The sequence below is a fragment of the Zosterops lateralis genome (genome assembly GCF_965231275.1).
Source record: "Zosterops lateralis genome assembly, chromosome: 25".
Classification (NCBI taxonomy): domain Eukaryota; kingdom Metazoa; phylum Chordata; class Aves; order Passeriformes; family Zosteropidae; genus Zosterops; species Zosterops lateralis.
The window spans coordinates 3,532,007-3,557,769 of record NC_139785.1 but is presented as its reverse complement, the minus strand read 5'-3'; the positions used below and the strand labels follow the sequence as shown (position 1 = coordinate 3,557,769).

Below are 25,763 nucleotides of genomic sequence, written 5' to 3'. Positions count from 1 at the left end.
GTGGGAGCCAAAGCTGAGGAGATTTTCCTCCCTTCTCCTCAAAACAACAAACAGCATCACCTTCGTCCCCTGCAAACTCCTGCTTGGATGGGCTTGGCTTAAAACGTGGCTGAATTTGATCTTGGTTTTATCCTGTTTATGGATTTCTCATTTCTTGGATTCATCTTGTTTCTAGATTTCTTGTTTCTTGGATTCATCTTGTTTCTAGATTTCTCATTTCTTGGATTTCTCCTGTTTTGCATTTCTTGTTTCTTGGATTTATCCTGTTTCTAGATTTCTAATTTCTTTAATTTACCTTGTTTCTAGAGTTCTTGTTTCTTGCATTCATCTTTTTTCTAGAGCTCTTGTTTCTTGGATTAATCTTTTTAGATTTCTTGTCTCTTGGGTTCATCTTGTTTCTAGAGTTCTTTTTTCCTGGATTGACCTTGTTTCTAGATTTCTTGGTTTTTGGATCATCCTGTTTCTAGAGTTCTTGTTTCTTGGATTTCTCCTGTTTATGGATTTCTCATTGCTTGGATTCATCTTGTTTCTAGATTTCTTGTTCCTTGGATTCATCTTTTTAGATTTCTTGTTTCTTGGATTCATCTTCTTTCTAGATTTCTTGTTTCTTGGATTTATCTTGTTTCTAGACTTCTCATTTCTTGGATTTATCCTGTTTATGGATTTCTCATTGCTTGGATTCATCTTGTTCCTAGAACTCTGTTTCTTGGATTAATCTTCTTTTTAGGTTTCTTGTTTCTTGGATTCATCTTGTTTCTAGAATTCTTGTTCCCTGGATTGATCTTGTTTCTAGAGCTCTCATTGCTTGGATTCATCTTGTTTCTAGAGCTCTTGTTTACTGGATTCATCTTGTCTCTAGATTTCTTCTTTTTTTTTTTTTTTTTTTTTTTTTTTTTTTTTTTTTTTTTTTTTTTTTTTTTTTTACTATTTATCCTGTTTCTAGAGCTCTCGTTTCTTGGATTTATCTTATTTTTAGGTTATTTGTTTCTTGGATTCATCTTATTTTTAGATTTCTTGTTTCTTGCATTCATCTTATTTCTAGAGCTCCTGTTTATTGGATTTATCTTCTTTTTAGATTTCTTGTTTCTTGGACTCATGTTGTCTCTAGATTTCTCATTTCTTGGATTGATCTTGTTCCCAGAGCTCGGATGAGTCACTGGTGGCACTGCAGGGCTGGGTTCAGCTGCTCCCAGCACTGACACTTGGCAGGGCAGGGCGGTGTCAGTGTGAGATCCTGATCCCACAGGTGGCTTTTCCACCTCTGACGGTGCATATTTTTCAAGGAAGGAGCTGTTTTTAAGGTTTTATGACCCAGATTTGTGATGGCAGGAGTGAAGAGGAGCTGCCCCCACATTTCAGCTGCTCCTGAACCCACCCCAGGAGCTGCCCCAGACTCTCTGGGGATTCTCTGCTGTGCTGCATCCTGCTGGCCTGGCTGGGGCTGCAGGACAAACCCCGCAGAGCCCCCAGGGCATGAACCAGGCTCTGAGAGCTGACTCTGTTTGACACCACAACGACACAGACTCTGAGATTCAGGAGGCTGAAAATGACTCCTTTATTTCTGGGCTGTGTCTCCCTTTTATCCCATTTCACACAGACCAATTGGATTGGTGACACAAAGACAAACCTCTTCACTCCCATTGGTCAGAGCAGAGGGACAGCAAGGAGAAGTCCCTCCTGGGGAAAGGAATGAAGAACAAAGGTACAGCTACAAAAACATTTCTCCTGTTTACAGAAAATTCCCTGGGAAAAGAATTTCAGAAAACCAAAACACCTCAGGCACAAAACCAGGCTACAGAGCATCACCTGCAGCTCCCCTGGGATTGTGCCAAGCTGGAGATCCCAGAATCCCAGAATCCCCAGGTTGGGGAAGAGACCTCCAAGATCATCGAGTCCAACCCATCCCTGACACCTCAACTAAACCCTGGCCCCGAGTGCCACATCCAGTCTGTCCTTAAACACACCCAGGGATGGGGACTCCACCACCTCCCTGGTCAGACCATCCCAGGACTTTATCATCCTTTCCATGAAAATCTTCTTCCTAATATCCAACCTATATTTCCCTTGGCACAGCCTGAGGCCGTGTCCTCTCGTTCTGCTCCTTTGGCTCCAGGATTTGGGCTCAGCACCAATTCTGGCCCACCAGGATGTCCCGCTGCAGCTCCCTGCCCTTCCCCATCACCGGGTTCTGTGTCTGCAGCTCCTCCTCACACCAGAGCTGCTCCTCTCTCCACATCCCTGCTTTTTCTCACATGGAAAATGTAGCCCTGGTTTTGTGCCTGAGGTGTTTTGGTTTTCTGAAATTCCTTTCCCAGGGAATTTTCTGTAAACAGGAGAAATGTTTTTGTAGCTGTCCCTTTGTTATTCATTCCTTTCCCCAGGAGGGACTTCTCCTTGCTGTCCCTCTGCTCTGACCAATGGGAGTGAAGAGGTTTGTCTTTGTGTCACCAATCCAATTGGTCTGTGTGAAATGGGATAAAAGGGAGACACATCCCAGAAATAAAGGAGTCATTTTCAGCCTCCTGAATCTCAGAGTCTGTGTCCTTGTGGTGTAAAACAGAGTCAGGAGAACAGCCAGGCTTGGGCGGGAGGAGAGGGTTGGGTCCCTGGCAGGAGGTCACACACTCAGGTGTCTGGGTTGTGTCCTGGCTCTGTCACTCTGATCTTGTCCAGACTCCTGATGTTTGAATTTTTCTAGTGGAGCTTCTCACAGATTTCAGATAGACAAAAGTGATGGAATGTAAACTGTTCTCTGTGTCCATCACTCCTCTCTTGAGGAGGGACAACTGATGGGCTTTTAGTTTGACCAGTGTGTTTGGAGAGGTGGCAACTCATCCTCCAATCCCTGATCCTCGTCCAGAATCCATATAAATCGAGGTCCCAAATAAACTTTCTCTCTTTTCTTGCCCTGAACTGTGTGTGTCCTTCATTCCGTGTCCTCTAGTGACAGTGGAGCATCCAGGGATTGCAGGAGTTGGGCAAAACCTCACCTGGTTTCAATCCTCATCTTTTTTATTTTAGAGCTGGAATGATGGCTGTGAAATTCTGCTTTATTTCATGTTTTTAACTGATAAAATTAATGTTTTTGAGGGTGTCAGCAGCCTGCTCGTGCCTTTTGTGAGGTGCTGGGAAGCCAACTTTGACTATTTTTGGAGGAAACACAATGAGGATTTTATTACAGCAACATTTTTTAGGTAAAACTGGCACAAAGTCTTTGCCCACTGAAGGTGATTCTCAGCTGCAACCTCCAATATTGAGGAATGATGGTTTGTGAGATGAAAATTGTTTATAAAAAAAAAGTGGTAATTAAAATAATAATAAATATATTTATATATAAATATATAAATATAAAAGTGCCTCTCCAGATGCAGCATCATATCCAAGTGTTGCACAGGTTTAGTATTTCAATATTCCCTAAAAATTCATCGTTTTATTTAAAAAAAAACCCCAAATGAAGACGTTTCTCCCCTAATTTTTGTGAGAGGGATGCCACCAGGACAAACAGAATTTCTAAATGGTTTGTGAGATGATCATTGTTTATATATATTAAAAAAGGTTATTTAAATAATAATAAAAATGTAAAAAAATATGCTCTTCCAGATGCAGCATCATATCCAAGTTTCACACAGGTTCGGCATTTAAATATTTCCTAAAAATTTAGTTTTATTAAAAAAAAAAACAAACCCAAATGAAGACGTTTCTCCCCTAATTTTTGAGAGGGGGATGTCACCAGGACAAACAGAATTTCTAAATGGCTTGTGACATGACCATTGTTTATATATATTAAAAAAAGTTATTAAAATAATAATAAAATATATAAAAATATATTAAATATATAAAACATATAAAATATATAAAAATATAAAAATATGCTCTTCCACATGCAGTATCATATCCAAGTTTCACACAAGTTTAGCATTTAAATATTTCCCAAAAATTCACTCTTTTATTTTTAAAAAGACCCCAAATGAAGACATTTTCTCCCCTAATTCCTGGGAGGAGGATGCCACCAGGACAAACAGAAGTTCTAAATGGTTTGTGAGATGATCATTGCTTATATATATTTTTAAAAGTTATTAAAATAATAATAATAATAAATATATAAAATATATAAAATATTAAAATATAAAAATATATATTTAAAATATATATAAAAATATAAATATATAAAAATATGCTCTTTCACATGCGGCATCACATCCAAGTATCGCACAAATTTAGTATTTAAATATTTCATTAAAAATTCACTGTTTTATTAAAAAAAATACCCCAAACGACGAGGTTTCTCCCCTAACTCCTGGCAGGAGGATGCCAGGAGGACAAACAGAATTTCTAAATGGTTTGTGAGATGATCATTGCTTATATAAAAAAGTGATAATAATAATAATAGTAATAATAATAATAATAATAATAATGTGCTCCTTCAGATGCAGCACCATATCCAAGTGTCGCACAAGTTTAGGATTTAAATATTTCATTAAAAATTCATTGTTTTATTAAAAAAAGACCCCAAATGAAGACACTTCTCCCCTAACTCCTGGCAGGAGGATGCCAGGAGGGAGGAAGGTGATCAATTAAGACATTAAGCATTTTGCAGCACACGGACACATCTGCATGGCAGCCGAATAATGCAGCCATCAGCTCATTTTCAGGGGGACTGTTCCCTACTTCAACCCAGCCCTCAGATCAAAGAGAAAACGTCTGCTTGCATTTTCTCATCAGAAAAGGGATGCTAATTTCGCTTCCTTAATGTGTGGTGATAAGAGACTTCTTCAATTAACTGAATTCTATAGGCCAGAAAAGCAAAAAAAAAAATGGGGATACAAAGGGAGTCAGGCAGGAAAGGCAGAAGTTCTCATTAAATCAAAGGTCCAATATTCATTACCTCCAGCATCTGGGGCTAAACACTGAACATGGAGCTCATCAAAGGGGGTTTAATGGGTTAAATTGAGAATATAATCTAATTAAAATATTAGATACGAGTAAATAGCTCTTTGATATTCATCTGAAGGTTTCATTAAAACAGGCACTTGAGGTTTGGATTAAGGGGGGGATTATCACTTTGGAGCAGGAACAACAAGTTGGAGCAGAAATGCTCCAAAGTGTTATGGTTTGGTTTGAAAAATAAAAAGTAGAGAAATAGAGCATGGAACCATTTCCCAGCCTGGCAGAGCCCAAAGGAGAGGGGAAAGAGGCTGAGGAAGAGGAAGGTTCTGCTCCAAAAGCTGGAATTGGAGGCTGTGAGTGACTAAAAGGTCATGGAAATCATTCCCCTGCAGCCTGAGCCATGTTACCATATTGGATAATGGTTCTGCCACTGAGGCTTCCCAAAATATTCTTAATATTTCTCAATATTCCCCAAAATGTCCTGAATTTCCAGAGAGTCCAAGGGGTTAATCCAGCAGTGCAGGGCAGGTCCCTGCACCTCAGGGGGGTTTAAAGGTCCAGGTCCTTTCTCCATGAGGAAGGGAGAATTGGGATCATTCTTCCCCATAAAAGAAATAGGGAGCCTCTCATAAAAATAGTGACCAAATAAATGGGATAAAGGAAATCCACATCAGCACAAAGTGTTTGGGGTTTGTCTCAATATTCCCTAAAATGTCCTGAACTCCCAGGGGCTGCTCCAGCAGTGCAGGGCAGGTTCCTGCACCTTGAGAGGGTTTGAAGTAAGGCCCAGGTCTCTTCTTCATGAAAAAGGGCGGAATTTGGATCACTTTCCCAAAATTAAATTGGGAGCCCCCCCCAAAAAAGAAGCACAATAAATGGGATAAAGCAATTCCACGACATCACAAAGTGCTTTGGGTTTGTCTCAATATTCCCCAAAACGTCCTGGATTTCCAGCTGTGACTCCCAGGGGCTGATCCAGCAGTGCAGGGCAGGTTCCTGCACCTCAGGGGGGTTTAAAGGCTCATGTCCCTTCTCCATGAGGAAGGGAGAATTGGGATCACTTTTCCCCATAAAAGAAATTGGGAGCCTTCCATAAAAAAGAGACCAAATAAATAGGTACAAAGTGATTGGAGTTTGTCTCAATATTCCCCAAAATATCCTGAACTCCCAGTTGTGACTCCCAGGGGCTGCTCCAGCAGTGCAGGGCAGGTTTCTGCCCCTCAGGAGGGTTTAAAGGCTCATGTCCCTTCTCCATGAGGAAGAAATTCATTCCCAAAATGAAATTGGGAGCTCCCCATAAAAAAGAGACCCAATAAATAGGATAAAGCAATTCCACATTATCACAAGGTGGTTGTTTTTGGTTTTTTTTTTTTTTTTTCCCTTTTATCCTGCCTGTTTTCCAGGAGGTTTTAGCCCAAATTCCCTCGCTGTGTGCTCTAATCACATTTCATATGGTGACTTAATTCATAATTTGCTCAGTTAAAGAAATGAAAGCAGCCTAAGAAACCCATCTGTTTGTTGTTATTTTTTACAGCCTTAATCTGTTAAAAGCTGTTTCCTCTCAAACATGCAGCTCTCAATTATCCTCAGTTACCCAATATATTTTCCAACTGCTCCTGGCTAATCCCAGATTGTCTGCATGCTCAGCCAGGACTTGTTTGGAATTTTCTTGCCTCAAAATTTTGATCTTTTTGTGGAAACTCTTCACTAAGAGATAACAGAGTAACAATTACATAATTAGCAGTGGGTCATTATCAACTGCTGTGTTCGGAGCTTATTTTTATTCTTTTTTTTATTCTCTTTTTGCTTTTATTTCTGGCCAAAAGTCTCTTCTGCCCTTCAGAAAGAGGAATATTGCTGGTGCTAAGATCATCAGATGAAACAGAAGTTTGTTTTTAATGTTTTGTAGATTTTTCTGTCTGTTTACGTGTTTAAAAATGATCCAGCTGTGACAAGGCAGGAGCTGATTGCTCTGAAAGCTGCAATTGTCAGATCACTGATCTCAAAGAAAAAGAGCAGAAAAACTACATTTAAAGCGCTACAAATGCAAACAGTCAATTTATTAAACAAAATAGGTACAAGTAGAATTGACTCTAACATTTAAAAATAATTCAACTCAAGCCAGTTTAAACTCCAGTGGGCTGGGAGATCGAGACGTGACTGTCACAGCTGAAAATAAACCAAATTCAGGCTTTTTTTTTGCCTCAGTCCCTGAGATTTCCCCAATACCTATAAGATATGAAGGGTTTTGAAAGCAGCCACAAGTTCCTTCTCCTTCTGGTGCCTGTTCCATAAAGATTCCAGGGATGGCAGTGGGGGCAAACTGGGTCCAGCCGGGGCCGGGGGCACAACCTCCTCCTTCACCTCTTGCTCTGGTGGCTTCGTGATCAAAGTCTTTGGTTTTGGGATCTTCTTGGCATATTCCAGAGCCTGAAACCAGGGAAACTGAGGTAACTGAGGAAGAGAACAACTTATTTCCAATATAAAGCAAATATTTCCAAGATTATTTAGGTGGGTTAAGATATCTCTGAATTCCTGATCTTGTTTCTGACAGAATTCAATCCCAGTGGTGACTGCAACATGATCCAACCCAAGATTTGCTTCCTGACACCACTGGAAGCCACCTCAGACACTGAAAAGGTGTTTTTATTTTCAAAAAGAAAGTGAAACACAAATCTATTAAATTTATAAACTTTTTTTTCCCAGTCTCATTAAGCTCTTGCAGGGAGTTTTAAACTCAGGCAAGGAGTTGTGCAGGTTATCAGGTTCTCCTGCATGATGCACTGAACCAGCAAAATTTCAAAGCAAAATGATGCCTGGAACATGGGAGGCTGTGTCAGAGAAAGAATGGGAAGAGTTTTACAGAAATCCTGGAGCTGGCAGAGCCCTGCCTGAGCCTGGGATGGGTTTTGGTGCCTGTTTGTTGCAGAATTTGGGATTTGGATTTGGGATTTGGGAACACCTCGTGTCTCCAGTGGAAGTTGCATCACCTCACTGGTGAAGTCTCCTAAAGGAATCCAAACCCCTTTTTTGACATCCAAACAATAAAGTTTTGTCTCTTAGGTGTTTATGTTTGGGAATAAATGCAAGGAAGTGAGGAATTGTGATAAAAAGCCCCCAGCTTTGTCCTGGAGCCTGCAGAAATACCCTGAGAAGGCAGCCAGCTCTTACCTTCTGCCTGGACACTGAGGACACCGGGGGTTTTGCGGGCAGCCTCTGAACCACAGTGATATTTCTCATGTTATATTCCTTAATTTGCCTGGAATATTCCTTTTGCAGCTTGAGCTTCTCTTTCTGAGAAAAGCAGAAAAAAGGACTGGAGTTCAATGGCTCAGGGGATGCATCGATGAAACCCTTTTCCCACCAATATTCCATTTCCACCTCTGCTGCTGTTCAGCCTGGCTCGGCCATTGATCCTCCCTCAGCACACAACAGGAGCCCCTGATAAATGGCACAGCTTTTTTTAGCTGCTTTTCCCTTTTAAGAGCTTTTCCCTGGGCTGAATAGAGGATGGAGCTCAGCTCAGAAATGTGGCAGGTCCATCTTTATTCTGAATGTCTCCATTTCACCCGAGTGCAGCCAGATATTTTCTGGTGTTTACACAACTTTTCCTTCCACTTTGAGCATTTGGTGGATCTTTACACTGGGAATGACAACTGAGCCACTTGAGTGTGTTATTTCCTGATGTGCAATTAGCCCTGATTCATTCCTATTCCTGGATTTAAAATTTATAGCATTAAAACTATCCCCAGGACAGCTGTCTTTGTTTTTATTTGAATTTTCCTGTAGGATCTCCAGCTATAAGGATATAAACCCCCAGCTAATCATAGATTATGATTTCTCTGTCATTCTCCCTTGTCTAAATTCACTTTTGGTTTACTCACTTTCTCTTTGATTGTTTCATAGTCGGGTCCAAGGCCTCCAAGCTTCATGTTCAGATTCATGTAGGGTTTGCACCTACTCAGCTGAAAACCAAACAGATTTTCCTTGATATCATTTCACTGAGAGAAGAATTCAAGAAAGTGGAAACCTCAGGATTTAATTTGCAATCTCAGTCCTACCCCTGGCAAGTCTCATTTTAAATAAATGACCAACAGGACTGAGTTAATGACAAAAGTCAAATGATGCAGAATTTCCTTTGGATCCAGGTGGGAAATTGCCAATTATCCCAATCACAAAGTGATATTTTCTCAGTCAAAAGTGACCTTTTGTGAGCTTTATTTTGAAACATCTTAAACCACTCATTTGACTGGGATTAGAATGAGACTCCAAAGAAATTCTCGTAAGAGAATTTTGATTTTGGTGGCAAAAATCAGGCAAATGATGTTAGCGAGAATAACCTTTCCTTGTTCTCAAAGCTGCACTGTAAATTATCCACAGACAGCTGAAAAATCCATGTTTTGCTGCCCAGAAAGGGTTTTACATGTGCACAGTGAAGGCAGGAGTGGTGGCTGATGCCATTCCAACACTTCAGGACATCACACAAACACCCCAATGCCTCCAGAATATTTTTATTCTCCTTCAAGGCTGCTGCATTATTTTTTAAAGGGAATTACATTTTAAAATCTTGCCAGTGAAGCTCATTGTGATCATCTCTGTGGCAATTTCGAGCACAGAGTAACTAAGGAACACCAATTTCTAGATGCAAATAAAACAGGCATTTCTTCAAAAGACTTCAAGTTAAATGCAGAGTTCAAGTTAAATGCAGAGAAATTAATTCTGTGCAGTAAATTTCCTATTTGAGGTTTCCTTGTGTCATCTATCCTTGTTCTGACATGCCACAACTCACTAACTTTTAATCTGAGGTGCAGTGAGGAGTTAATTTTGCTGTGTCCCACCAAATCAGGGATTTCTCATTTTTTTTTTTGCAAAGAGCACAAGTGCATTTGTTTATGAGGGAAATCTGGATTTTTCTGGGAGACACCACCAGTCTGATCCTCTGTGCATTCCCCACATGTGGAGCGTGAGAAAACCGCTGCAAACACGGCACAAAGAACAAGAAAAGGGAAGGAAAATCTGCCCTCCAGTTTCCATCATAATCCTAATTCTTCTTAGAGGCACTCAGGCAGCAACGCCCAAACTGGAGGGAATAATTATTGCAGCTTAGTTTGTCTGCCCTGAGAGCTGGAGCCAAACCCTCAAACGTTTAATTTGTCATGGGCAGGTTTCTGCTGTGCCAAGTGGTGACACCAGGAAAAGAGGGGGGACAGAGGGATCCAAGCTTTAATCAGGACCCTCAGGAGGGTTGGGATGATGTTTGTGCTGTTAAATTCACAAATCCTCCAAGTTTGGGGCTGGAATCCCTTTGGAGAGCGGGACAATAAATGAGGGGCCAAACCACACTGAGCCACGTGGAGCCCCAAAATGATTTCAGTGTCTGAAATGATTTCAGTGTCTGTTTCTACCTTTGTTTCATAAGTTTTAATGCTCTGTTGCATTATATATAAATAATATAAATATATATATGTAAATAATATAGAAATATATATAATATAAATATAATAAATATATAAAATATATAAAAATATATAAATATATAATATATATAAAATTATATATATTTATATATAAAATATATTTTATATCATATTTTATATATAATACAATATATAAAATATATTTATATTATATATTTTATATATAATATAAATATTATTTATATCTTCTTTATATGTTTTATATTTATAGAAATATTATATATACAATTGTTATAATATATACAATATATAATTATATATACAATTACATAATATAATATACAATTAATATAATTTTTATATAATTTCGTACAATTTTTATATAATTTATATGCAATATATATCTATATAATATTTATATATAACATAATATTTACAGATAATTTAGATAATTTTAATATGTAAATATTATATATTTTTATATATTTAATATATATTTATTATATATATTTATATGAGGATATTTAGACATTACTTCTATAATATATATGAATATGATATTAATAATATAATAGACAATTGTGTGTATATATATACACTATTTATTTATTGATATATATGTATTTATATATGTTTATATATATATTAAAAAAAACTCACTTTGGATCATTAAGAAAAAAAACATTACAGGGGAGAATAAAAATGTTAAACCACCCAACCCATTTCTATTTCCTCACCTTCTTCCTGCCTTCGGCCTGGCTTTGCTTCTCCATCTGCAGCAGAGACCCTTCGGAGCTGCTTCGTCTGGTTTTCCTGGGATTTCCTTCAGCTCTCCCCAAATCTCTGAGTGAAGCCCTCTGTCCCTGGGGCAGGGCAGGGGGGAACAAACCCCACAGCCCAAAATCATCTCCAAAATCAGCAATCCCTGCCTGCTGCTGCCTCTTCTTCTCTGGGAGACGGGAGGGTCTGCAAGAAGCTGTTGGTGAACTGGGAACAAAACATGGGAAAGGCTTTAAAATGTGAGGAGGAAAGAGTAAAAATCTTAATTTTCACACAGCAGAGAGCTCAGCAAACAACCTGAACATGGGAGCAGGGAGATGGGAAAATGAGAATTTCATAAAAAAAGGAGTTTGCTTGAACTCAAGTGTATGGAAAATAAATGGATAAATACCCACAAATGGAGAAATTTGAGTCTGATGCAAAGGGAGCTGAAGCCAATGAAAGGTTTTGGATCAGACCTGCTGAGTACTGACAGAATTATTTGTTTATGTGAAATAAAACCTTAATTGCAAGAAGCCGTTGGTGAACTGGGAACAAAACATAGAAAAAGCTTTAAAAAAAGTGAGCAGGAAAGAGTAAAAATCTTAATTTCCAACAGCAGGGAGCTCAGCAAACAACCTGAACATGGGAGCAGGGAGCAGGGAGATGGGAAAATGGGAATTTCATAATAAATGACTTTGCTTGAACCCAAGTGTATGGAAAATAAATGGGAAAAACCCACAAATGGAGAAATTTCAGCCTGATGCAAAAATAGCTGAAGCCAATGAAAGGCTTTGGAATGCTGAGTACTGATAGAATTATCTGTTGATGTGAAATAAAACTTTTTTTTTTTTTTTTTTTTTTTAATCAAGACAGGTGAAATTCTACATAATTGAGAATTTTCCTTCTCTCCCCTTTAGGGACAGGACTGACCCTGGGTATCCACCCTGAAAAACCAATTTTGCTACAAACTCTTAATTAATGCACAACACCCTTTCCTATCCATATTTTAAACTTTCCCACTCAGCCTCCAAAAGAAACTTTCAATTATGGAAAATTCCATACCTGGAGGACAGAACTGTCCTTTCCCAATGCCACAATTAAAGATAAATAATTATAATGAATGTTCAATTAGTAGTAAATTATAATAGCAAGTTTGTAGCAAAAATAACTTTATACTTTGGATTTAAAGGGTTTTTTTGTCCATCTGTTTGTTTTCTGGGCATCACAGGGTTATGATAATATTATTTTATTATGATTATTTTATTTTATTTTATTTTTTACTTAAATCCTTACCACCAGCTGTTCTGATACCTGTTATCCTCGTGAATGTGATTTTTGAAATCTTGAAGGGGTGCTTGATCCTTCACCACCTTTTCTTGAAAAATTGCATTAAAATCAGATGAAATATTCCCCAATTCTGGCTGTGCCTGGCCACTGCTGATGTTATTTTTGGGAAAATTCTGCCCAGGGAAGGCACTGGCTGAGTGCTGATGTGGAATTCCAGCTGGAGAGTTGTGCTGGTATTTCTTGTTCTCCTTACTGGGATCTTCTGGATTTAAAACCTCTGCTGGGTAAAAATTCTGGAATATTGGGAGGTAGTGATAGGTGGATGGAGTAAGGACTGAATTTGGGAAGTTATTGAAGCCACTCTGGGATTTCTCTGCTGGGTCAGGGCCAAGAGAAGAATTTGGATTCAGGTCTCCCTGCAGGGCTGAGCTGTGATCCTGCTCCTCTGCAGGAGGAAATCCTGGGATTTGCTGCTGCCTCTGCGGCCAAGGCTTTGCCTCTGCTGCTCCTCCTGGGGGTTCCTGGCCACCATCCCCTGGGAAAACTCCACTGAGAGTCTGCCTGGATCCTGTTTGGTTTCTCTGAAGGAACTTGTGCTGCTCCTGAAAGAAGTTACCAACAGCTGGGTGAATTTCATGAAAATCTGATACTCCAGATTTTAATTTAGAACTTTCATCACTCACATCAAAATCCTTCTGGTGCTGCTCGGATCTAACTCTGCCCATGGATTGAACCCCAAAATTCAAATATGGAGAAAAAAGAAGCCTCAATCCAGAAGAGAAGCAGAGATGTTATTCAGGTGCTGCACAGTGAATAATTCTGCATCAAGACTTTGCTTAATGGCCTGAGACAAAACCTGCAGCGTTGGACTTTCAAATCCGGTCCTTGCAGAGGCAAACCAGGTGTGGGAAATGTGGATTGAGGGAGTTTTATCTGTATGAGGTGCAAAAATGGTGCCCTAAAGTGCACAGATCTAACCCTGTGGGTAAGTGATGCCTTCTCTGTCAACCACCTGGAAAAAATGCTCCAAAAATCAAATCACTCCTTGCTTTTTATGTGTCAAATTTCAGGAGAAAATGGCTTGTAGACACTATTAGAATGGTAGAATAGCCTGATGCAAATTATATAAATAATCTTATTTCTAAACCAAGAACTGCCCCCTGCAAAATATAATCCAGAACTCAAGAATTCAAGCACACCAAGACTGCTCCTTATATCACACACTAAACCTGAAATTCATTTCACTCTATCACCAATGACAGCATCAAGTGTTGCCCATTTGGAGGAAAAACCCAGATTTCCTTCCAGGGAATCCACAAATCCATCCCCAGCCCATTAAACCTCTGTCAGGGCTGAAATTCTCCACCTCACCCTCTCTTCTCTCTGGGGTTCTTTTGTGAGCAACCCCTGCAGTCAGCACGGGGCAAAAATGCACTCAAACCATGGATTAATAATGTAGGTGTGAAATCCACACAGTTCCAGGAGGTTTTGGAAAAAGCTTTAGCCCCGGGAATCAAATAATAATCCACACAATTCCAGGTTTTGGGAAAAGCTTTACCCCTGGGAATCAAATAATGAATTAATGTAGGTGGGAAATCCACACAGTTCCAGGTTTTGGGAAAAGCTTTAGCCCTGGCAATCCTGGCTCCTGGAGTTTCCTGTCCTGGCACATTGTGGAATTATCAATTTTTAGTTTGGCTGTCAGAATTATTCTCTATGTAGGAGATGATTTGGTTGATAATCTGAAATCAAATCATGGTTTTGGAGTTAGTTACTCTCTGTGCACTGCAAGGATTTGGAGTGGTCCAGGAACTGTTTAAATCCTGGAATTTAAAGACTGGGAGCTGCACTGCTGTAAAATACAACCAGGATTTTATGATGCTGTTCCTTGGGAGAGATTTTCTTTCTACCTGGAATTTCAGAATTTATTTATTTGTTCATTTGTTTCATTGTTTAAATGAGGAAACATTGGGCTGTTCCCAGTTTGGCTCCTTCCCAAATTATTCTCTATTTAGGAGATGATTTGAATCTAAACCCATAAACTGGTACAGGTTGAGTTTGATGGTTTGGGAGGATTCTGAGCCAGAATTTATTTAGGAGATTATCTGGTTGCATTTTCTGGTTTATGGCAATTAATTAACTCCCCCTTAATTTCAGGGGGTAAATCAGACAGAAACGATGAAGTTCTGGCTCAAAACCCTCCCAAACCATCAAACTCAACCATGTACCAGTTTGTGATTTTAGATTATCACCCAAATAATTTCTAAATAATCAATAACAGATTCTGTGAGCTGAGAATTTCTCAGCATTTTGTTTTAAATTTATTCAGTACATAAAGCACCCATACATTAAATTACAGAGCTGATCTGTTGATATATAGTTAAGGATTTATTTAAGGATTTTATTTATTTATTTAAGGATATTTATTTATTTATTTAAGGATATTTATTTATTTATTTAAGGTTATTTATTTAAGTATTTATTGTCAATAATAGTTACTTTAAAAGCCACAGGATAACAGCTTTAAACACTCAAAATCAGTGTTTTTATAGATATATTTCAATTATGAAATTCTATCGAGTTTCAATTATTAAATTCTCCCAAAAAGGAACCTTGAGCTGCTGGTTTTTTGGGCACCATTTGTTTTCAAGCTTCATTTTCCCAGCCTGGAATGTTGAGACATTCTGGAGTGATTCTCCATCACCTGGTGGAGGATCTAAAATCCACAGAATGTTCATGGCCACAGCAATCAGGTGAAGGGATTTTAAAATCTTGGGGGGAAATAATGAGAAATCATCATTTGTGGCCTCTTAAAATTAAAATTAAAATTAAAATTGAAATTGAAATTAAGATTGAAATTAAAATTAAAATTGAAATTGAAATTGAAATTAAAATTGAAATTAAAATTGAAATAGAAATTAAAATGCTGGAGTTTGGTGTTATGGAACTGATGCCAAGGAGAGAAATGGTTAAAGGAGAAAAAGCAGCAAAACCCAATCAATGACAAGGAGGATTCCTCCTACTTTTAAGAGAAAAGAAAAGAAAGGAAAATTGCAGGAAGTTGCAGCACAGAAACTCTCCAATGCCTGGGCTCCTCCATCTCCAGCAGAGCCACGAGATGAGCAAAATGAGAGCAAAATGAGCAGAAACATCCCCGGCCAGGCAATCACACACAGAACACAACAATGGGGGAAAAGCTGCAGAAATAAAGGCCGGAGTGAACAGAGCTGGGAAAATAAACAAGGCTGACAATTCACGGAGAATTTATCTGTAAATTTACCTGCGGCAAGTTTTTGAGGGTGGCACTGCACAAAGATGAGTGGTACTCTTGTAAATATAGCAATAATTATTTTTTTTTTTCTTGAAATAACTTTTTTTTTTTAATGTATAAAAGTGCAGGAAATCCAAATTTTTAACACTTTTTTTACAAAGCCAATAATTAAATTTAAATAGCAAATATAGCAATAATTAATTTTTTTTTCTTGAGATAAACTTTAAAAAAATTATAAAACTGCAGGAAATGCAATTATTAACACTTTTTTACAAAGCCAAGTGGTACCCCTGTAGATATAGCAACAATGAAATATTTTTCTTGGAATAAACTTTTTTTTTTAATGATAAAACTGCAGGAAATCAAATTTTTAACACTTTTTTACAAAGCCAAGTGATGCTCTTGTAAATATAGCAATAATTTAAATATTTTTCTTGAAATAACTTTTTTTTAATGTATAAAACTGCAGGAAATCCAATTTTTAGCACTTTTTTACAAAGCCAAGTGATGCCCTTGTAAATAGAGCAATAATTAAATATTTTTTCTTGAAATAATTTTTTTTAATCTATAACAATATATCTATAAATACATAAGATATAATAATATATATAAGTACATTTCATATATATATATACTGCAGGAAATCCAATTTTTAACATTTTTAAATTTATATATATATTTTTTTGTTCCAAATTCTCCTGCTGAGCATTTTAGTTGATGAAATGTGTTGGGCAGTGACAGGAATCTCTGCTCCACTGCAGAATGGTCCCACAGGAGAATTGGGGAAGACATTTAGGACCAAGAAATCCTTATATTTATGAGAAGATATTTATGACCAAGAGAATTATCCACTGAAAATCATCAGTGGGAAGAAAATGTGAGAAGCAGAACCTCTCATTTTGGGGGAAAAAAAGATTACGACAGATGAGAAAAGGTGGGCAGGTTTCATTGCTGAGTTTATGGGTGATCTCACAGCTCCAAATCCAACATAAATCCCTGGGGAAAAAAAATTCCCAGGAAAATTAAAAAATACCAGGGAGGTTTTCCTGAGTTGAGCACAGACACAACCCCGCAGTGAATAAGATATTTTTTGTGGAACCAACTGCCTGAGAGCATTGATGGAGAGCTGGGCAGGTAAAACATACTTCTACATTATCTCTTTGAAAGAGGAACAGGACACAACCTCTGCCAGCATTCATTTTTTTTTTCCTCCCTTTTTTTTCTTTTTTTTTTTTTTTTTTTTTTTTTTATGAACCATTCTATTAATACCAATCAAATCGAGCAAATGATCAAATGAAATTGCATTTTGAGAATCATAAGCTGTGTAATGCCTATTCTGTTAAATTGAGGCCCGTAATTGCTTCTCCACTGAAAAAGATACAACAAAGGCAGCAATCATGGCATGTCATTATCCCAGACTGGCAAACCAGCCTTTGCAGGGAGGACTTCAAAGCCTCCTGGTTCTCGAATTGCATTTGGTTGCTATTGTTGGAGCCCGGGCAATCTTGATTAGGTGTTTACACCGAGGGAAGGCTCGGTGCACACACAGTCTGAGTGCCTTGCTCTAGAGCCATTAAAAAATTGTACATTATGTTCCTGGCTTTGAAGTAAAGGGGCTTGGAGGTAGGAAAGCAACTCGGATGGAGCACAGCTGAGCTAGATTGGGCCACTGCTGCTCCTTCTGCAGCTCTCTCTCTCTCTCTCTCTCAAAGAAACTCATCATGAGGTTCTTTAAGAATCAGGCAACTTGCTGCTGTATAAAATGTTATAGAAATGAGTGACTTGCTGCTGTATAAAATGTTATAGAAATGAGTGAATCAGGTTTGTGCTGTGCTTTGGTACCTCCAGCACACAGAGAAAACCTGTAATTTGTTGTGGACTTGATGTTTTCTGAGCTTGAGAGTTGTTAGTTCTTCCCAAGGGAAACTTTTCAACAGGTTTGGGGTTTTTTTTCCCCCCAAAACAATATTCCTTTCCCATCACAACAGGTGTTTGCTATTTCTGTTACTGAGAGAGGTGTCAGCCCTATGGACTAATAATGTGATTTTTTAGCTCAGTGTGTTATAAAAGGGTTGAATGAATTGTAAATAAACTTTCTGATTCCTCCTGCCTTCTGACTGGAGTCAAACATCTTTATTTCCTGTCCTGTTGTGACAATCTGTAAATCCAAATCTTGGAGAACAAGGCTGGGAACGTTTTAACTCGTGTTATGTCAACTGCCCTCAAAGCAAACACTATTTATTACCACAGCCCCCGGCAGCCAGCAGGGATCAGATCAATAAATTCAGCTCCAACCCCCTGCAAAGCTCAGATTAATCAGTTTAGAAAAGGACAGGTGGATTGGTGACGTGTGGCTCATTTGTTTCTTCACACTCTTGGTGGTTTTGCACTTTTGGGTAGAGTTTTCCAGGTGAGGTGACCAAAGCTGGCTCCTGGACCACCACTGCTCCCCTCAGGACTTGTTTTCACCCCTTCCAACAAGACTGAGCCATGGATATCTTGGTTAGGAAGCAATAAATTAACTGTAAATTAACAATAAATCAATCAGTGACTGATGCAGCAGATCCAGAGGTGGTGACAGGAGCTGGTGAGGCAGCTCAGGGAATCACAGAATTATGGAAGGGACTTTACAGCTCATCTTGTCCCACCTTCCCACGTTGTGGACACCTTCCACTACCCCAGGCTGCTCCAAGCCTTGTCCTGGAACACTTCCAGGGATGGGAAGTTCACAACTTCCCTGGACAAGAAGCAGTTGCAGGTGTGTTAACGTGTCTGGGTTAGGAGCACAGTGTCCTCCACACCCTCTGCCTGCACTGTCACCTCTCTGCTGTCCCTTCAGCAAGATAATCTTATCCCACATCCCTGATTTTAACAGATTCCTTTCCCTATCCCATAGTTTTGAAGAGTGTCTGCACAATGAAGTCCTGATCCCTGCCTCCAACACTTAGACAGGGAAGATTTCCAGAATTCCCTGAACAGCAAACATAATCATATCAACATAGCTCGAATTAGCATCCATCTACACTCATTATTTTTACCATCATCCAAATTAGAACTGAAAAAAATAAACAAATGCTCTTAATAGCTCTACTAGAAAAAAAAAAAATAAATTCTGTCCATCATTCCTGCCATGGAATGAAGTCAGAAAATTCCCTTTAACATTGTGTCAACTCTTCATTAGCCTTGGCAGAGGTGTCACTTGAAGCACAAGGTCCCTGGAGCTTTCCAAGGGAAAAATTTTCTGTCTGGAGTGATTCAGTGACCCCCCTCCCTTCCCATTCAGTCTAAGTAGGAAGGAAAAGCAATAAACTCGTTTCTAATGGTTCATTAGGAATTGTAATTACATTTCCACTTGAACCTTGCCACAACTTGGCTGTGACTGTGCACTGAGCCAGGACTTCCACACACAGGGGCTGATGTCCAACATCAAATCTGCTCTGGGATCCTGACAGGGACAGCAGCCATGGAAACCTCATGGAGATAAAGGCCAAGAAAAGTCCAGAGGAAACCTTGGAGCCCCTCTGGAGCCAGGCTGGGAGAGCAGGAGAGGAGAAGCTCCAGGAGAGCTCAGAGCCCCCGGCAGGGCCTGAAGGGGCTCCAGGAGAGCTGGAGAGGGACTGGGGACAGGGATGGAGGGACAGGACACAGGAATGGCTCCCATTGCCAGAGGGCAGGGCTGGGTGGGAGATTGGGCAGGAATTGTTCCCTCTGAGGGTGGGCAGAGTGCCCAGAGCAGCTGTGGCTGCCCCTGGATCCCTGGCAGTGCCCAAGGCCAGGTTGGAGCACCCTGGGACAGTGGGAGGTGTCCCTGCCCATGGGAGGAGCTTCAAGGTTCCTTCTCCTCAATCCTGCATTTGCTCCATTGAGGACAATCTGGAATGAGGCATTAACAGAGAGAATCATTATCAAGCTCACATTGGCCAAGCAGAAAAAATGAGAGGCAGCATAAAAAGAGCAATTGATAAGGGGCAGTGCAGAGGACAGGAAAGAAGACAGAATTTCCTCAGCATCAAGATTAAAGAGTATTGTAGATCTGTGACACTTTCCTGCCCAGGACCAGAATGTGGCACCACTGGGCTTGGGAGTGACTGGAGATTTGTCAATTATTCCATGAAAGATGAACAAGATTCTCCCTGGGAATTCAGAGTTGTCACTGACATGATGGATTTCAAATCTGCTTCTCTCCTCTGAAAGCTGAGGCTTTACCACCACACAGACCTCACCTACAGAAATCAGGGAATTTATAAATTTACCCACCTGCCCTTGGAGAACCTGCTGCTTTTTATTGTGCAGCTCAAGGTAGGAATTCCTCTTCCCTGACTGCAGCCCCAGAGTCCGCTTGTTTTTCTTCACAAAGTCTTTTTTTGCTCTGTGGGGTGGATCCTGTTGATTCTGAGGAGGAAAAGCACGGCCAGGATTAACTTTGGCATGAAATCCATCTGCAGGTTCCTTCCTTTTGGCTTGAGGCTCAACAGGTTTGCTGCTGGCCACATTTGCTCCATAAAAGCTGGATAATTCTGGACCAAACTCTGGGAGTGGATCCTGGGTCTTTGTCTCCTGGGGATTATTTTCTGAAGAGCCACTGGAATGGAGATGAAATGAATCCACTGAAAAGTCCTCACTGCTTCCTCCAGAAATTTGGGATGCTTCTTCTGCCTTAAAAAATTCTGCTCCCTCTTTTGTACTCCTCCAATGAGGATTGTACCTCAGGCTGGAATATTTGTCCACAGGCAGTTTATTCCTAATTAAAAAACAAACAATGAATTATTTCTGCATAAATTCTGTGTTATTTCAGGGTGCAAACACAGGTCCTGCTGTGGCCAAAGGGATTATTTCAAATGGATTATTTCAAATGGATTATTCACTATGGGATCAGGATCAGAACAGTTTTATCAAAGGTTTTTTAGTGAAAAAATTTAGGCAGGGCTTCCTCTTCTTTTTCAATTTTCATCATCAGTGAATGATAAATTGGTCTAACACTCAGATCACACTGGAATACAATCATTATCCTCAATTTGGCACAGAAATGTTTAAATCCTGGTAGAATCAACTAAGAAGTGAAATGATAAATTGCATTGTTCTGCTGCCTCCTTAAAAATTATATCATCTACAAAAGGCAGTTTGTGTTGCTCCTTCTTCAAAGGTTCTAATGAGTGAAATAAAAGTGAAATTCCTGCTAAAATCAGTTTTTCAAGTGTCCTTTTGGGACTGTCCAAGCAAGAACAGCCTCCAGCTCTGTGTTTTTATTTTCTCTCCTCACTCCCATGAAATATCATGATGCTTTGATTAAAAAAACTTCTTTTATAAAAGATTTAAAATCACTTTTTATTAAAAAACAGGTGGTGATTAGATAAGAATAGAAAAACACAAATGAAAAGTCTGTGTGTTTGACAATTTTTTTTTTAACAAGTGGCCAAATGATTGCTCTGAGTTACATTTGTCATAAAGCAAAGCCACAAAAAAACCACAATTGATCCAATTTCTGATTTAAGATCAGATCCAGTGGGAGGAAAAGCAAGTGCAGGAGTCAGATCCATCCAAACAGGCTTCCAGGAGATGTGCAGGCAGTGGCAGGAGGAAGGAATGGGGGAGAAAAAAAAGCTTTTAACACAATTTTTTCTTCAGTAGTGCCCTGGTTCCTTGGTGACTGTGCCAGAGGGACATTTACAGGCACTGAGACCTGGCTGATTCTTCAGCTCCTGTTAGAGAAATCCAACCTGTGGCCTGGTTAATGATATTAACTCTTCTACAAATCATTTATTCATCTTTTCTCAACACAGTTACACACCTCTGCCTTTTATTTCAAGTGGCTCCTAATAACAAAATGGGATTGTTAAAGACAATTGTTTGTCTATAACATTTTGTCTATAATAATTGATTGTTAAAGACAATAGTTTGTCTATAACATTTTGTTTGCCTATAACTTTTTTCTATAACAATTGTTAAAGATAATAGTTTGTCTATAACATTTCGTTTATAACTTTTTTTTGTCTATAACATTTTTTTTGCCTATAATAATTGATTGTTAAGGACAATAGTTTATCTATAACATTTTTTTTGCCTATAACATCTTTTTTTGGCTATAACAATTGTTAAAGACAATAGTTTGTCTATAACATTTTTTACCTATAACTTTTGTCTATAATATTTTTTGTCTATAACATTTTTTTGTCTATAACAATTGTTAAAGACAATAGATTGTCTATAACATTTTTTGTCTATAATAATTGATTGTTAAAGACAATAGTTTGTCTATAACATTTTTTGCCTATAATATTTTTTGTCTATAACATTTTTTTGCCTATAACATTTTTTTGTCTGTAATAATTGATTGCTAAAGACAATAGTTTGTCTATAACTTTTGTCTGTAACATTTTTTTTGTCTATAACATTTTTTTTGTCTATAATAATTGCTAAAGACAATAGTTTGTCTATAACATTTTTTTGCCTCTAACATTTTTTGTCTATAACAATTGACTACTAAAGACAATAGTTTGTCTATAATATTTTTTTTGTCTATAATATTTTTTTTTGTCTACAACAATTGATTGCTAAAGACAATAGTTTGTCTATAATATTTTTTTTTTGTCTATAACAATTGATTGCTAAAGACAATAATTTGTCTTTGCTCTCCAGGTGAGCATGGGTACCACGCTCTCCTGGAGCAGATTTCCACCAGGGAAAACATCTTTATTCCCAGCTGGGAAAGGAGGCTGCAGGTAAACAGCACGAGGTGAGGCTGTTTTGAAGTGAGTACAGAAATATGTGAGCTAATTGCAATGACTGAAATGGCAGAGGATAATGCTAAAGGGTCCCTTTGTGCTGCAATGTGTGCACAGGACCCGATTGTGGGGCTGAGCCCAGGTCACTGCGCAGGGACAAAATGAGTGTGAAGAGCTCCTTCATCCCTAATCATCCCCAGACAAAAAAAGGGCACCTTTTATTCCTGCCCCCAGCTCCACGGGGAGGTTGGATGGACTCTGTGCTCCTCAACAAAAGTGTGGTGGAGCAGACAACAGCTGCAGCATTTCCTCTTCAAATTCCGAGGTTGGTAATGGATGTAGAGAGGGGGTTTCATATGTATGTGCTGTGATATTTGCTCTGCTTAATGGACTGCACTGGAGTACTTACTGGGCTAAGTTCAAACAAAATAAAATCAAATTTCCATTTAATGAAGAGCCTCACATTCAGCACAGTATTCAGTCCAAAAAAAATTACTAAAAATTAGAGCATGTTTCTAGTACAATTAACATCATTTGCACTCACAATAAAATATTCAATAACTGGCCATTTTGCTTGTTGAGGAGGTGAATAAAAGCATGCTATTAATCATTTAGCCTTCATTTGTTTGTCATTTTATTTTAAGTAGACTATTAAATTGAAACTGCACATTGTTATTACTTCGGGTTTAATGTAATCCCTTTAAACTCGAGAATTATTCCCAATTTATCCAGGGTTAAACCTTCCATGCCTATGACAGGATATTCAATTTTACTTGATGTACCCAGTTAATGCTTTCTGAAGGATGTTTAAATGAGGCCTTGAGGAACATCAGGTTGAAAGTGTCAGAATTATTCTGCTCCACTGAAGTTTTTGCCTTACCTTCCGCTGCCATAAATGTTTTGTCTTCCTTTCTCATCAGAACTCAATTCCTCCAGGCTGTCCTCCTCCAAGCTGTCACCCTCCAGGATGTCAGCAGCATCCTGCCCTGCCAGCTCCTGATTTTCCAGGATCCTCTCCTTTTCCAGCCCCTCAGAGTGGCATTCCTGGGAATCCTCCAGGCTGGAGGCAGAGCTCCTGTCCCTCTCCCAGCTGGCAGGTTGGAAAACGGGTGGCACGAGGACTTTTGGAGGGACATGGATGTTGTTATTGCTGGTGTGAGTTTGTGGGGAAGAGACCAAAAGGTGTTTCATGTTTGGAGGATTCATCCCATGGTTTGCACTGATGGTTCACGCCAGGCCTGTGTTTGGAGAGCACATAAACATAAAATATTGTAAATAATATTTGAAAGATGCATTTTGGGTGTTACCACTGTCTCAGGCTCAGAATTTGACCTTCTGTTGTTCAAACAATTCTCTATTCTCATCTGTCCCACTGATTTTTCTTTAAACAATAATGTCAAGGTCTCTACATATCAAACACAGGGTTCATTGCTATGAAATCTCAACTATTTGTTGTAATAATTGGTTGTAATTTTCTTGTGACAAAGAAAATGAAGCTGAGACAAAGCACCTGTTACCTGTTAACTTTTGAGACTTAAAATGAATTTTTTTTGTTCTCTTCGTGCAACTTTATACCCCCTGGACATGTAAAATCAGAAAGAAGGTGTGACAGGAACACAGTGAGAGCTGGAGTTCTTTCTAAATTAGGATGAGAGATTCTTTACACTCTGTTGAAGTGCTCAGAGGTTGTTTGCACTGTCAGATATTCACAGGTTGAAGTGGCAGGGAGGAAAGGGAGTGTGCTGTGCTGAAATGTTCATCAGTCACAGCCCATCCTGGGGACCAGCACGGTTAGAGGTGAACAGGCACTGTCACTTCAGTACCTGGGGATAATTAATTTTGGATATTTTAGCCCTGCTGGTCACACCCGAGTTCACCCTGGCACTTGGACAGTCCCCTGTGTCCCCTGTGTCCCCTGCTCCTGTCAGTGAGCACTGCAGGGCCTGGGAGGGGCAGGGAAGGTGGAATCTCCTGGCCTGGAGCAGGACCTCATCCCCCAGAGGAAAAGTCACCGTGTCCCCTGTTCCCAGGTCTCCCCTGTCCCCAGCTCCCTGTCCTGCCTCCTCTCACCCCCAGTCCCCTCTCCTTTGTCCCTTCTTCCCTGTTCCTCACCCAGCCCCATGTCCCCTGTCCCCAGTGTCCTCTCCCACTCCCAATCCCATATTCCCTGTACCCTCACCTGGTCCCCTGTCCCTGATCCCCTCACCACTGTCCCTTCTCCCAGTCCTACATCCCCTGTCCCATGTCCCGTGTCCCTGTCCCCTCTCCTATGTCCCCATCCCTGTCTGGTGTCCCTGTCCCTCTCACCCCGCTGTGTCCAGCCCATTCCCAGGCCCGTGTCCCTGTCTCTGTCTCGTTCCTCTGTCCCTGTCCCATGTCCCTGTGTCCCTGTCCCGTGTCCCTATCCTGTGTCCCTGTGCTCTCACCCCGCTCTTTCCTTGTCCCTGTTCCCATGTCCCTGTCCCTGTTCTGTGTCCCTGTTCCGGGTCCCTGTCCCTATCCTGTGTCCCTATCCCGTGTCCCAGTCCCGTGTCCCTGTTTCCGTGTCCCTGTCCCAATCCTGTGTCCCTGTCCCGTGTCTCTGTCACTCTCACCCTGTGGTTCCCGTGTCCCTGTTCCCGTGTCCCTATCCCATGTCCCTGTCCCTATCCCGTGTCCCCGTCCCTATCTCGTGTCCCTGTTCTCATGTCTCATGTCCCTGTCCCCTGTCCCTGTCACTCTCACCCCACTGTTTCCGTGTCTCTGTTCCTATCCCAAGTCCCAGTCCCGTGTCCCTGTCCTTGTCCCCATCCCTGTTCTCTCTCCTCACTGCTATTCCCTCTCCCATGTCCTCTGTCCCAGTCCCCCATGGCTCTCACCCCGCTGTCCCGGGCCCATTCCGGGCCCATTCCCGGTGTCCCTGTCCCCTGTCTCTCACCCCGCTGTCCCGGGCCCATCCCGGGCCCATTCCCGGTGTCCCTGTCCCCTGTCTCTCACCCCGCAGTCCCGGGCCCATCCCGGGCCCATCCCGGGCCCATTCCCGGTGTCCCTGTCCCCTGTCTCTCACCCCGCAGTCCCGGGCCCATCCCGGGCCCATTCCCGGTGTCCCTGTCCCCTGTCTCTCACCCCGCAGTCCCGGGCCCATCCCGGGCCCATCCCGGGCCCATTCCCGGTGTCCCTGTCCCCTGTCTCTCACCCCGCAGTCCCGGGCCCATCCCGGGCCCATCCCGGGCCGCGGCCGCTCGGTTGTCGCGGTAACCGCTGAGGACGCGGCCGCACCCACCGGGCGGGGCCGGGGGGGGGGGTTCGGTTCCCCCCGTCCCGCGGGCACAGTGGTACCGCCCGCTGTGAGCTGGTAAATGGAGTTATTCCCATTGAAATATGGAGTTATTCCCATTGAAACATGGAATTATTCCTATTGAAATATGGAGTTATTCC

At 40.5% G+C, this 25,763-nt stretch overlaps 1 protein-coding gene across 1 annotated transcript; it reads right to left on the bottom strand.

Moving 5' to 3' along the window:
* Positions 1 to 7,048: 7,048 nt before the first annotated feature.
* On the bottom strand, positions 7,049 to 25,358 carry JHY (junctional cadherin complex regulator). The gene is made up of 8 exons (XM_083878141.1): positions 25,323 to 25,358; positions 23,227 to 23,584; positions 19,882 to 20,365; positions 12,360 to 12,955; positions 11,042 to 11,291; positions 8,772 to 8,852; positions 8,059 to 8,181; positions 7,049 to 7,317 (listed from the first exon to the last, which is right to left on the bottom strand). Exons 2-8 carry the CDS (start codon positions 23,550 to 23,552, stop codon positions 7,117 to 7,119), a joined length of 2,061 nt encoding a protein of 686 aa, XP_083734267.1. The 5' UTR covers positions 23,553 to 23,584; positions 25,323 to 25,358; the 3' UTR covers positions 7,049 to 7,116.
* Positions 25,359 to 25,763: the final 405 nt, after the last annotated feature.